The sequence below is a fragment of the Sorex fumeus genome, unplaced genomic scaffold, assembly GCF_029834395.1.
Source record: "Sorex fumeus unplaced genomic scaffold, SorFum_2.1 ptg000035l, whole genome shotgun sequence".
Lineage (NCBI taxonomy): Eukaryota > Metazoa > Chordata > Mammalia > Eulipotyphla > Soricidae > Sorex > Sorex fumeus.
Window position 1 is genome coordinate 31,221,526 of NW_026606092.1, and position 14,178 is coordinate 31,235,703.

The window sequence follows — 14,178 nt, forward strand, 5'->3', positions numbered from 1 at the left end:
GGAGTTGTATTGCTGGGTCAAATGGGAGCTCAATTTCTAATTTTTTGAGAATCGTCCATACTGTGGAAATGTATTTCTTATTTATATATTATAATTTAAAAACATTCAGTGGTACAAAATAGCAGTTATATATAACTACCAAAATATACTACTTAAATTTTAACATTATTCCAAGACTGTCAATTTATTATTTCAATACTCTAAATAACAAACTACCTGGAATAAAAATAATCTATAATTTGATTTCATTCTAATTCAGTTTTCTTTGGTGAGGGTCTAGTAAAATCCTTGTAATTATTTATAAGTTTGTGTTAAATTTCTTTTTGAATGTGTTTAAAATAACAGGATTTGCATATGAGGAATTAAAACATCTCATAACTGGATTTTAAGTTCATTGGGCTGTGTTTTTCTAAAATAATTCTATTTTATCTATGTTCCCAGAGGTATGGATTAATAATTACACTAATAATGACTGTTGAATAAATCACAATGCTTATGCTTTAAGTAAGCTGATTTTGATTTTCACTAAAAGCAAGTAAAATATTATCCTTTCAGGGGCTGGAGTGATAGCACAGCAGGTAGGGCATTTGCCTTGCACACGGCTGACCTGGGTTCGATTCCCAGCATCCCATACAGTCCCCTGAGCCCTGCCAGGAGTAATTCCTGAGTGCAGAGCCAGGAGTAACCCCTATGCATCACCAGGTGTGACCCAGAAAGAAAAAAAATTATCCTTTTAATAATTAGCATATAAATACATAATTTTTCTTTCCTTATTTGTCCTCTTCAAACTCTCCTCTGTAAAAACTTAGGCTTTGCAAATCTGTTCTAGGCTGAAAAGAGTAGCTTTTCATATATTCTTCTCTTAATAAAAACAGATCTTTTTATGATCAATTTATTTATTTGTTAAATCCCCATGAGATACAGTTATGAGATTGTTTATGATTGAGTTTCAGTCATACAATGATAAAAACACATCTTTTAAATTATTTACTACAGGCTGCAGGGCTGGAGTGATAGCACAGCCCGTAGGGTGTTTGCCTTGCATGTGGCCCACGCGGCCAACCTGAGTTCGATTCCTCCGCCCCTCTCAGAGAGCCCAGCAAGCTACCGAGAGTATTTTGCCCACCCAGCAGAGCCTGGCAAGCTACCCGTGACACATTCAATATGCCAAACACAGTAACGACAAGTCTCATGATGCAAACGTTACTGGGCCTGCTCGAGCAAATCAATGAACAATGGGAGGACAGTGCTACAGTGCTATGGGCTGCAAACTTACAGCATATGAAGATTCAAGAAGATTTGTTTTACAAATAATACTAGATTTCAAAGACAAGTGATCAAACAGAGCAATACAATCTCTCAAAAAACTCACAGGGGTTTATTTTGAGAAGTGAAAAAAAAAATGGGTTGAGGAAGTAACTCAATGGTCCAGCACATGCTTTGCAGATGGAGATCTGAGTTCTCTACAACACACAAGGCTTTTTCAAAGGAGGAAACAACAGACCAGGATGTGCCCCTTGAAGAGCACATGCAGTGAGTGAGTGAAGCCCTAGGTTCAATCCAGAGCACAACAAAAAAAGAAAAAGGGCTTGATAAAGGCAATAAAATCAGCAACACTGTAATACCTGAAACAGTGAATTTCAATTTCTTAATGCTCTCTTTTCCATTTCTATTCAGAAGTTAATGTAGTTCTAAATTATCTCACCTGGAGGTTGCTGAGGCCAAAAATACTGCTGCCAATCCTGAAGTACATAGGTAAAGCGAATGGCAATACTAACTGGAGGCAGTGGAGTTAAAGGACATCCCTAGGAAACAAATGCAGACACAAATACCACGTAAATGCTAGTATACTTATTCATATATATTCAACATCAAAATTTCAAACTATCAGAATTGATAAGATTACTACTTTATGAAATACAGATTTTTAAATACAGAATTTCAAAGTGACAGATACTAATATATTCCAGCCATAAAAAATGTATGCTGTCGTAGTCATTAAAAAGTCACAAAAGTTATTACGAGTTTAAAGTGCAGAATTTAGGGGCTAGAGTGGGAGTACATAGGACAGGGCATTTGATTTACGTTTGGTTGGCCTGGGCTCAATCCCTGGCACCATATATGGTCTCCAGAGCACCACATTAAGAGTAATCCCTGAGTGCAAAGTCAAGAGTGAGCACTGCCAAGTGTGGCCAAAACACAAACAGGAGAATCAAATGTTTCCATTTTCTATAACAGTTGTGCTTGACGGAGAAGACAACAGGCATAGAGAAGGGATCCTAAGTCAATGATGGTTGGAGGGATCAATCAGGATAGAAGATTTGTGCTGAAAGTAAATAAAGGACCAAATATGATAGCCTCTCAGTATCTGTATTAAAAACCATAATGCCCAAAAGTAGAGAGACAGTATGAGGGAAACTGTCTGTTATAGAGGCAGGGGGAGGGGTGGGCTTGGGGAGGGAGGGGGGATACTTGGGACACTGGTGGTGGAAAATGTGCACTGGTGGAGGGATGGGTATTCGATCACTGTACGACTGAAACTCAAACATGAAAGCTTTGGTTGGTCACGGTGATTCAATTAGAAAAAAAAAAAGCTGTGCTAAAAAAAAAATTAGGAATAGGAGAAAGCTCAAAGGGCTAGAGCACATGCCTGCATAGATGGAGGTTTCCCATTCAAGCCCTACTCAGGTATCTGCATCAGTCCTGGAGTCCCGGCTGGGTATGGTCCTGGTAGCCTCCAGTTCTGCTGGGCCCCAAGCAGCACAGAACTGTCAGGCCTGAATCACTGAAGACACCTCTGGAGGTTCAGAGTACTGCTGAGTGTGGCCCTTAAAATAAAATTTCTTTTTTAGGACAAAAGATAGCTCAAAGGGTTAAAAGTACTGAATAGCCAATCCCCTGAGCTCCTCTGGGAGAGACTCATTTGCACTGCAATACGAATAGTCCCCAAGCACTGCTGGGTTTGAACAGTGCCACAGAGAAATCGCATGAAAATAAAGCTTCTAAACTATTATCTGTGAATTCTGTGAAACAAAATTGCTCTTTCAAAATATATTCAATTTTATATAATTTTTTACTATTATCTTCAGATAAGACTAAATGTGAAAATTATGATTTACTTTTGTGTGTGTATGTCTGGGCCAGTGGTGCTCAGGGTTTCCTTCTGGCTCTCGATGCCCAGGGATCATATCTGGTGGGGCACAGGGGACTATATGTGCTGCTAGATAGTGAACGCTGGATGACCACAAGCAATGCAAGCGTCCTACTCACTGATGATCTCTCCAGCCCATAATTTACTTTTTAAACTGAGGTAAAAGTAGTAATAATGGGTAAGAATTCTTTCGGGGAGATGATGATTTTTCTTTCTTGAAATAAAACTAAGCACAAATTAAAGTCAGTCTGAAGTAATTAACCGAATTCTAGACCAAGTGACCAAATGGTCACTTACACAAAATAGACTATATTAATACTCATTTAAAACAAAAATTCTATGATCTCAACTTCCCTTAATGATTAGTATAAGTCAATGTGGAATAGGACTTGATGAGGGTCTAGCAAGCTTGTGAAAATACAGATTCAAAAATATTCTGCATGTCTAAATAGTTTCCAGGTATTTCCTGGAAAAATGCTGGTTAGGGAAAAAAGGATTTATTAGTGCAGCAGCAGCAGAAACTATAACCATAACAATGTCACTGAAACACCTAACCTCTGTTTCAATCACATAACAATGCAGATAAATACAGAAAGAGATATCCAAGAAAGAAGTGGTTAGAATCAAAGACATCTGTTGGCTCTAGCAAAGTGTAGACAACCAAACTGAGAGGTGGAGTTCAAGGTATACACCTGCTGATTTCCAGGTGCAGAAAAAAAGCAGTGACAGCCGAGGACAGCCTAGGATTACAGACTGCACTGAACAGAATGAAACAATTCTCAGTTTAATGCAGACAAAGGGGGAAGGGCGCTCTGACTTGTACTCTGGCTTTTTTAGATGCTACGATGCTGCAGTTTTGTGTAAAGAGAAGAACGCCCTATTGCCATGACCTGAATACAGAATCAAGTGATTCTAATACCTCCTTATTAGCACCATAGCAAAAAGTTCCAAATGGTATTTTAAAATCCAGTTCTGAAATATGCCATGAGTAGAGAGTAAATCAACTACAATACTACTACTGGAAATGAGAAAATTATTTTTTTTAATTCACCCTCACTAAAATGATCCTGAAAACAAAACATCCCAGACATAAAACACTATCTAAAAGAGAAAAAAATCCAAATATAGAATTAAAATATTCAAACCATGAAATATGATTCTATGTAATTATAAAGGGTAAAATACTCCCCAAGTCTTTTTCTAATAAACAGAATTATGTGAAGAAGAGAAAAGAAAAACACTATAATATAATGAAAGATAAATGACCTGGAACAGTTCAAGTTGATGCTGGAACATAATTCTATTTTTTAAATTATATTACTATTGCCTTTTGGGCCACACCTGGCAGTGCTCAGGGCTTACTGGCTCTGCACTCAGGGATCACTCCTGGTGGGCTTTAGGGAAGATAAGGGATATTGGGGGTTAAACTGGGTCATCCACATCCAAGATAACAGAATATATAAATACTAATAAACTGAAGGAAAAAAATCAGTTTGTTCTTTAGTTTTAGTATACTAAGACTCCAATTAACTATTTTGTTCCTTTAAATCTACATAGTAATTTTCTTTAAGAAATTATAAATATCACAATGTTTCTGTATGCTCAATATAATGACCAAATTGGTACTTTTATTTGCCAGACAAAACTGACAATATCAATGTCAACTTACAATCTTAGATTTGAAGATATCTAGCAGACCTGATAAATGAGTATACTGATTTGGTACTTTGCGAAGATGAACCATTTCAAAATCAGTTCGGACACCAGGACCCTGGCATTCTCCCACATACATTCTCCGCCACTTGTGATGAATCTGCACGAAGAGTGGTACCTGGCTGTTGGGCATAATAAAGAGGAACAGACTGTAAGCTCATAAAACATTAATTCCTCATCTAAACATTTTCCAATGTAATGTTAATTTTAAATACTTCTCCCCACAGACTGACATTTATAATAAAGACACTTTCAAGTCTTTTTTCTTCCTTACGCTAATAATAAATGGAAGAAACTCATCTCGAGATAATTTGCAGTCAGAGCATTGTTTTAAAAGCTCTGAAAGTCATGGAAAAGAAAAATAAAGTCTCCTTGAATAAGAGCGATCATACCATGTAAGTCCTTATAATATTAGAGCAAAACCTGGATTCACAGTTATTAAGTAGTACTAATCAAACCGACATCAATGGTGAAGTCATTTTTACTTTATCTTTTGAAGATTAGCAGTCCTCCAGATTCGTGGATTTCAATGTCTACAAATTAGACTCACTAAAATATATTTATAATTCCAAAGTCAATACTCAAAGTTCTTTCAGTCATTTGCAAACGTACATAAAGCAACAAAAAAAAACCTGTCTCCTGAGCTTTAAAATTTTATTTTAAACAAAATTTAAATGGACTATGTATGTGGATGCAAAGTACAAAAATAGTACAAATCACTTCAAATACTCATTTCAAACATTCACGGATTATTTCAATGTTTCCCTTTACAAGTACCCCTCTTGGGAACCAAAAAGATAATACAGCAGAAAAGGCATTTGCCTTCAGAAATGCCTTCCCTACTAAATTTGCCAAGCATAATTTATCCTTATGTTGCAAATTCCAATATAACAGAGTACAAGAATTAGGATACTTAATAATCATTTTTCTTGGAAAAAAATCATAATTTAAAAGTTTTTAATTCGTTGTCTAGGTTTGTATAAAGTTCTCCTACCAGCCAGTGTTCCCCAAAGCAATCGACACAGAACTCAGAAGAAGGTTGCACTTGGATTCACTGAGAACAGCATCGCTGTTGGCAGCAGGGGCTATCACCACAAACTCCCGAAGGCCGTACCTACAGGGGAGAAACAGCACCAACAAGCAAAGGCAATCTTCAGAATATAAAATTCCATTATTTAAAAAACAAGAAAGAAGTTCCCTAAAGGAACTTCAAGGAAAAAAGCTCCTTCAAGTCAACTATGAACTACGAACGCATGTTTTTTCATTGCAAGTATATTTCTTTCGATTCTCTACAGTCTTAATTTCTTTAGGGAAATACTTGTGTTACTTCACCTACAATTCCTCCCAACCCCATTCTTTATAAACCGTTGAAATTCCAAGGAATAGTACATGATAGTTTTGCCTTAAAAGGTGTTTCCAGAGGCCAGAACTATTGTACAGTGGATAGAGCATATGCCTTGCATACATCTGACCCAGGTTCAATCCCCAGCATCCATCTTATCCCCTGAGCACCATCATTCCTGAGCAGAGAGCCACCAAGTACGTCTTGAGCGCTGTCTGCTGTGGCCTTCCACCCCCCAAAAAGTTAATTCCAAGATAAAAGATGTAAAATCCAGCACTGCAATACTGCTTTGGTTAACATAAAGCAACTAATGTGGAAATTTAAAGTTTGATATATTTTCTAAAGAACAGGAATATAATTACCAGTCAAGGTATATCAGGCTGACTAAAATGAAAACATGGTTTACTTAAATATTTTAATAAAGATTTCTTTGTATTCTTTTACTCAGCAACATAGCACAGCGGTAGGGCGTTTGCCTTGCACGCAGCCAACATGGCCGACCCGAGTTCGATTCCTCCGCCCCTCTCGGAGAGCCCGGCAAGCTACCGAGAGTATTTGATATGCCAGACACAGTAACAACAAAGTCTCCAATGGAGATGTTACTGGGCCCGCTCGAGCAAATCGATGATCAACGGGAGGGCCTTTACCTTTACCTTTACTCAGCAACATTTAACAGGTAATAGTCACAAAATTATCAGACACATCTTACGACCACTATGATATCTTATTAGAACAAAAATTCATTCGCTATCAAATCCCCTAAAAACCACAAATTTGCAGCCAAAGTTAACTAACTTAGGAGGCAGGCTACTTGGCAACTGAAATTTACTGATCAATTCACTCGAAGCACTTCTAGTCAATATTTTTTAATTATGGAAAATGATTTATGAAAGATATTAGTCATTTTCCTCATTTATTTCTTCCTCCATGTATATGGACTTATGTCTTTTTAATGAATACTCTCAAGAAATTCCCTAAAGTAGTAAAAACGGCACCTTTACTTTATCATGTCTAGATGTATTCACAAAAAATATATAAAGTTGTGCAAATTATGCTCAGCACCTTCTTTCCTCATGGAAATCTGAAATTACGGTACATGTTAATCACTGTGCCTACGACCTTATCAGCCCCCATTTAAAATCCTGAGGATCTGAGATTCTGGCAAGATCCCCTGACAGATATTACATCTATGGGGGGCTTTGGGCCACACCCAATAATGCTCAGGGATTACTCCTGGCCCTACACTCAGGAATTACTCTGGTAGCGCTTCAGGGACCATACAGACAGGGAGTGAACCTGGGTTGACCATGTATGAGGCAAATACCTTAACCCACTGTACTATTTCTCTGGCCCTAGACATTACATTTATGTTGTCACAACTTACTGCACGGAATTTAAGTATGCCTTATATAACTCCATCAGGAAAGGATTCTTAAGACACTTGAGCTTCCTCCAAACTTTGCCTCAAGCATCTTCCCTACAGCTGATGTTTCTTCGCACACAGACCCTATGATAAATAACTGCAGAAAGTACAACTACATGCTGAGTCCTGCATATCTTCCTAGCATAAAACAGAACTGGGCCAATCTTGTGAGGCACACATACGAGGAGTAATCTGAGTAAAATATATACGTACCATCTTACTAGGCAATGTGCTCTTGGAGGAAAGTCATTGTTCATACACAGCAAATCTTGCATAGCTTGTGGTACAGCATCTATAGAAACATTTGACAATAAAAAAATTAGTATGTTCTAGATTCTAAGGCAGAATTTTGTAATATGATTTAAAGGAAGCATATCGTATGATATGTTTTGCTAGTCCATGTAACTTAGCAATTGCTTAACAATTTATATCTGGAGTTAGAGCTAACATTCACAGAGTGGGGGTAATTTCTATGACAATTACATTACATAATATAGTAATTCAGTCTACTTGGATAGAATGCACATATAATTCCTATATTTAGGTTTCTTTCTAATTCATGACTCAGTTTCTCATTAAATTCTTCATTCTTAATACATAATCTTGTTTTATTAATTCTGAGATTGTTCTTATTTATTTGGTTTTGGTTTTTGTTCGTTTCTTGGGCACTGTTCATGACTTACTCGTGTCTGTGCACTCAAAGATTACTCCTGGCAGTGCTCAGGAGATCATATGGGATGCCAGAGATCAAAACTGATTCCATCAGTGCAAGGCAAACGCCCACCCACTATACTATCACTCCAGCCCCTCTTGGACTGTTCTTGCCTCTACTTTTTCTCCAAAGTTCTAGTTAGAGTTCTGTGCCTCTATATCACCTTCAGGGTAGCCTTTGTTGGCCCCCTGGCCATCTTAAATATTCTTATAAAATCAATAACCAGTTTCATACCTATAATCCATATATCTTTTTGATTTTTTAAATTTTATTTATTTATTTGGTCTGGAGCGATAGCACAGTGGGTAGGGCATTTGCCTTGCACGCAGCCAACATAGCCGACCCCAGTTCGATTCCTCCGCCCCTCTTGGAGAGCCTGGCTAGCTACCGAGAGTATCTTGCCCACACGGCAGAGCCTGGCAAGCTACCCATGATGTATTCGATATACCAAACACAGTAACAAGTCTCACAATGTTACTGGGCCCGCTCAAGCAAATTGATGAACAACAGGAGGACAGTAACAGTGATTTATTTATTTATTTATTGGCATTTTGGGTCACATCCAGTGATGTTCACGAGTTATTCCTAGTTTTGCACTCAGGAATTATGCCTGGCATGGTTGGGGGACCATATGGGGTAGCAGGTACAGTTATTGACTCACAAATTTCTGTGCCTGGGTTTCAATCATACAATGATCAAATACCCATCTCTCCACCAGTGCCCACTTCCCACCACCATGGATCCCAGTATACCTCCCACCTACCATCCCCCCCATCTCACCCTGCCTCTATGGAAGGGCATTCCCCTTTGTTCTCTCTCTCCTATTGTAGCCCACATATCTTTAAGCAAATGAATTACTATCCATTTTAAGACACTAAGAACAATAACCATTTTTTTATAGTCACATATAGAATAAATTCAAAGCATGAATGATAAAGTATTTCCTTTTGCTGTACAGTGATAATTATTTTTGAAAAATTGTATTTGTTAATTTTAACAGTCCTTGTTGACACTCCACTGAAAGTAACTTCAATTAAAACAAACAAAAAAGATCAATGTTCCAATCTTCTGATGTCTGACAATTCAGGTTTAAATATTTATCTCTGGAGCTGGAGCAATAGCACAGCGGGTAGGGCGTTTGCCTTGCACCCAGCCAACATGGCCGACCCGGGTTCGATTCCCAGCATCCCATATGGTCCCTCAAGCTCTGCCAGGAGTAATTCCTGAGTGCATGAGCCAGGAGTAACCCCTGAGCATCGCTGGGTATGACCCAAAAAGCAAAAATAAATAAATAAAATAAAAGTCTAGTTTTTTAAACCATAGATCACAACTCCTTTAACGCAAAAAAATTGATAACAAAAGGTTTCTCAACCACAATGACCAAAAATTAAACAAAAATTAAATGCATAATGAAACGTAGGTGCTTCTGGCAGTGCTTAGCCATGATGTACTGCATAACTCAAGAGGGGGCTGCAAGTGAATGGAGAAGCCCACTTTTAAAGTACAGATATTGATATTCTGACTTAATTATTTTATTATGCTATACAATTGTCTCCTGTATGTATACACATGTTAAATGTTATATGTCCTTGTTTATAAATCGAAAGCATACTCTAATTGTTTTGTTTATAAGAAGTTTAGGACGCTGGAGACAAAGCAGCTCCGAGCATCTGTGCCTCTCCCTTTCCATCGCCGAAGCTGAGATGGTCTCTTCTCCCCACCCAGTCTTTACTCCCCCGACACACACCAGGTACCTGTGGGGGTGTGGCCACTTTAGAAGTGGGCGTGGCTTTAAGAAGTGGGCGTGGCCTAATTCTCGTGGGACTGCACTCACGCGGCCACAAGTAGTTTGCTCATACCAAGAAATCTAAGCCCTACACCTACACACCAACATGAAGAAACAGCGCAAATACCAGCCACAGGGAGATGACAAAGAAACAAGTCCAGAAGCCTCAGTAGGTGCTAGCCACCTAAGGGACCTCTCTGACAAAGAATTCAGATATGAAGTCATCAAGATGTTCAATCAACTCAATGAAACAGTCAGACAGATATCCAGTAAATTGAAAGAGGACATGAAAGAAACAATCGATTGCACAATTGACAAAATACAGTAAGAAATGAGAGCGGAAATTGGAAAGCTACGCACAGAAATGGCACAGATCACAGATTCCATAGATAAAATTAAAAACTCAGTCTGTGCCCTCAAAAATAGAATGACCACTGCTGAGAAAGAATCAGTGAGCTGGAAGATCAGCTGCACCAAGCCAACACACAAAAACAAACAGTGGCAAAGGACCGCAAAATAGCTCTACAGAGAATCAGAGTCCTAGGAGACGATTCCAAAAGAAACAACATTAGAATCATTGGACTACCAGAAGCTCAGGGAAATAATCCCAGTGAAAAAGCCATAGTTAAAATCATCGCCGAAAAATTCTCAGAGCTCCACAATGCAGCCATTCACATTCAAGAAGCCCGAAGGGTGCCAGCTAAAAGACCCGAACAAAAACACTCCAAGACATATCATAGTTAGAATGATCGATGCTGCCGAGAGAGACACAATATTGCAAGCAGCAAGGGTAAAGAAGGAAATCACATACAAAGCAGCACCCCTTAGATTCACAGCAGACCTACCAGAGGAAACCCTCCAAGCCCGAAGGCAGTCGCGAGATATAGTGAAAAAACTAACTGAAATGAATGCTTCACCAAGAATACTCTATCCGGCTAAACTCTCACTCAAAATCAAAGGAACAGTACACTATTTTCTAGATAAACAGCAGCTCAGGAACTTCATAGACTCAAAACCAAACCTAAAACAAGGGCTAAAGGGACTACTATAAGACAAGACAAACCCTACAACCACAACACACCCTTACAGAAAGATGACACAAAACTCCATAACAATAATCTCTCTCAATGTCAACGGTCTAAATTCACCATTTAAGAGACACAGAGTGGCAAAATGGATACAGAGACAGAACCCAACATTCTGCTGCCTACAAGAAACTCATCTCAACACTCAGAGCAAACACAGACTCAAAGTCGAAGGATGGAAAACAATCCTGCAAGCAAACAGCTCCTTCAAAACAACTGGGGTGGCCATACGACTATCCAACAACATTAATTTCACCTTGAAAAAGATTAGAAGAGACAGTGAAGGCTATTTTCTCTTCATCAAAAGACACGTACAACAGGAAGAAATCACTCTTAAATGTATAAGCACCTAATGAGGGAACAGCTAAATATTTAAAACAACTGCTAACAGATTTTAAGGAGGACATCGCTACCAACAAAATAGTACTTGGAGACTTCAACATCGCCTTATCACCTCTGGATAGATCAACAAGAACAAAACCCAGCAAGGAATCATTGGCTTTGAAAGAAGAAATAGAAGAGAAAGAGCTTAATAGACCTATACAGGGCTTTACATCCCCAAAAGAAAGAAAACACATTCTTCTCTAGTGCACACTGAACATTTTCCAAAATAGACCATGTGCTAGGACACAAAACATACCTGAACAGAATCAGGAAGATAGAAATAGTATCAACCATCTTTTCAGACCATGATGCACTGAGGATAGAAGTGAATCACACACAGCACAGACACGGAGAACAAAATCAAACACCTGGAAATTAAACAACTCAATGCTGAACAACGAGTATGTCAGGAATGAAGTCAAGGATGAAATCAAAAGATACCTGGAAACAAATGAGAATGAAGACACGAGCTACCAGAACCTATGGGATGTAGCAAAAGCCGTATTAAGGGGAAAATTTATAGCTCTGCAAGCATATCTTAGGTCTGTAGAAAGGATGCACAGAAACAACTTGACCTCACAGCTCAAGACCTTAGAAAAGGATCAACAGAAAGAGCCTAAATCAGGCAGAAGGAAAGAGATCATAAAACTTAGAGCAGAAATCAATGACATGGAAACCAAAGAAACAATCCGAAAGGTCAATGAAACCAAGAGCTGGTTCTTCGAGAAAATAAACAAGATAGATAAACCACTAGCAACACTCACAAAGAAACAGAGAGAGAGAGAACGCTAATAAACCGAATCAGAAATGAGAAGGGGGATATCACAACAGAAACCAAAGAAATCCAAAAGATCATCAGAGACTACTTTGAAAGTCTGTATGCCATGAAACAAGAGAACCTAGAAGAAATGGATAAATTCCTGGACTCCTATAATTTCCCAAAGCTGAATCAAGAAGATTTGGAGTATCTGAATAGACCTATTAACATCAACGAAATCGAAACTGTAATCAAAAGTCTTCCCAAAAACAAAAGTCCAGGTTCAGATGGACTCACTAGTGAATTTTTCCAAACATTTAAAGAGAACCTACTGCCAGTCCTTCTCAAGCTTTTCCAGGAAATTGAAAAAACGGAAACTCTCCCAAACAGTTTCTACGAAGCCCATATCTCTCTAATACCAAAAGGAAACAAAGACACCATGAGAAAAGAAAACTACAGGCCGATATCCCTGATGAACACAGATGCGAAGATTCTCAACAAAATACTAGCAAATAGAATTCAACTACTCATCAAAAAGATCAACCAGATGATTGGTTAAATAAACTTTGGTCCATTTACACAATGGAGTACTATGTAGCTGTTAGAAAAGACGAAGTCACGAAATAAACATACAAGTGGTACTACATGGAAAGTATCATGTTAAGCGAAATGACTCAGAAAGAAAGGGATAGACACAGAAAGATTGCATTCATCTGGGGAACATAAAGTAGCAAAATAGGAGACTAACACCCAAGAATGGCCGAGATTAGTACCAGGAATTTTACTACATGGCTTGGAGGCCAGCCACACATGCTAGCGGAAAAGGGAGCTCAGATAGAGAAGCGATCACCACATAAAGGGTGTTGGGAGGATCCTCCCAGGATGGGAGAAGCATGCTGAAAGTAGACCATAGACCAAAGCTGATTGTCACCCACTGCCTCTTTTGCAAACCACAACACCCAATAAGAGAGAGAGAAAACAAAAGGGAATGCCCTGCCACAGAGGCAGGGTGGGATGGAGAGATGGGGGGTGGGAGGAATACTGGGATCTGTGGTGGTGGGAAATGGGCACTGGTGGAGGGATGGGTATTTGATCATTGAATAATTGAAACCCAAGCAAAAAAATTTGTAAGTCTGCAACTGTACCTCATGATGTCTCACTAATAAAAAAAAATAAAAAAAATGAGAAGCTTAATAGAAAAGATAATATAATTGTATTCCTATATAAGAAAAGACACAAATATTTCAGATCTGTGTTTATAAATCATAATGTTTTGATCAGAAAAAGTTTAACATGTAGTCTGGCTTTTTTCAGAATAAAAAAAGGTATTTGACAGTACCAAAAATCTAACTGTTCAATACTATGCTCATGTTAGATATTAGTGTATCTCCAGGTAGAGGATTATAGATGATTTGACCTATTGATCACTAAATATACCATTTATTGAGTTCTTACCACAGGCCAGGTATTGAGATGTTTAATACGAAATTTTATTATCCCATTAACTATTTAGCATTACTTTATTTTACAAATGAGGTACAGATTTAGAAAGATCATGTTACCACGTCAAATTTGTTCTGGGGATATACAAAACACTACACTGACTAATCAATGAATTTAATGTATACTTTTTATTCTCCATAATCCAGTTTGCTTTCTTAATTCTTAACAACACTTTGTCTGATCTTTCCCAATTCAAAGTGATCTTTTCTTCTCTGAACTTTAGAACTTTCTGTCTTTTGGCATGATTTAATCACTTTCTACCTCCTATTACTATTACTACTTATACAATTATTTCTTCTCTAAGAATGCAAATACTTTTCAC

At 38.1% G+C, this 14,178-nt stretch overlaps 1 protein-coding gene across 2 annotated transcripts in view; it reads right to left on the reverse strand.

The window, feature by feature from the left end:
- The window catches only part of RAB3GAP1 (RAB3 GTPase activating protein catalytic subunit 1), a 75,319-nt gene that overhangs the window by 37,864 nt on the left and 23,277 nt on the right, over window positions 1–14,178 (reverse strand). For both annotated transcript variants that reach the window (XM_056117640.1, XM_056117639.1), the window contains exons 5-8: window positions 7,843–7,921; window positions 5,859–5,978; window positions 4,821–4,986; window positions 1,706–1,805 (exon numbers count right to left, since the gene is read on the reverse strand). In XM_056117640.1, coding sequence (XP_055973615.1) covers window positions 1,706–1,805; window positions 4,821–4,986; window positions 5,859–5,978; window positions 7,843–7,921 — 465 coding nt within the window. The remainder of the gene's footprint in view (window positions 1–1,705; window positions 1,806–4,820; window positions 4,987–5,858; window positions 5,979–7,842; window positions 7,922–14,178) is intronic.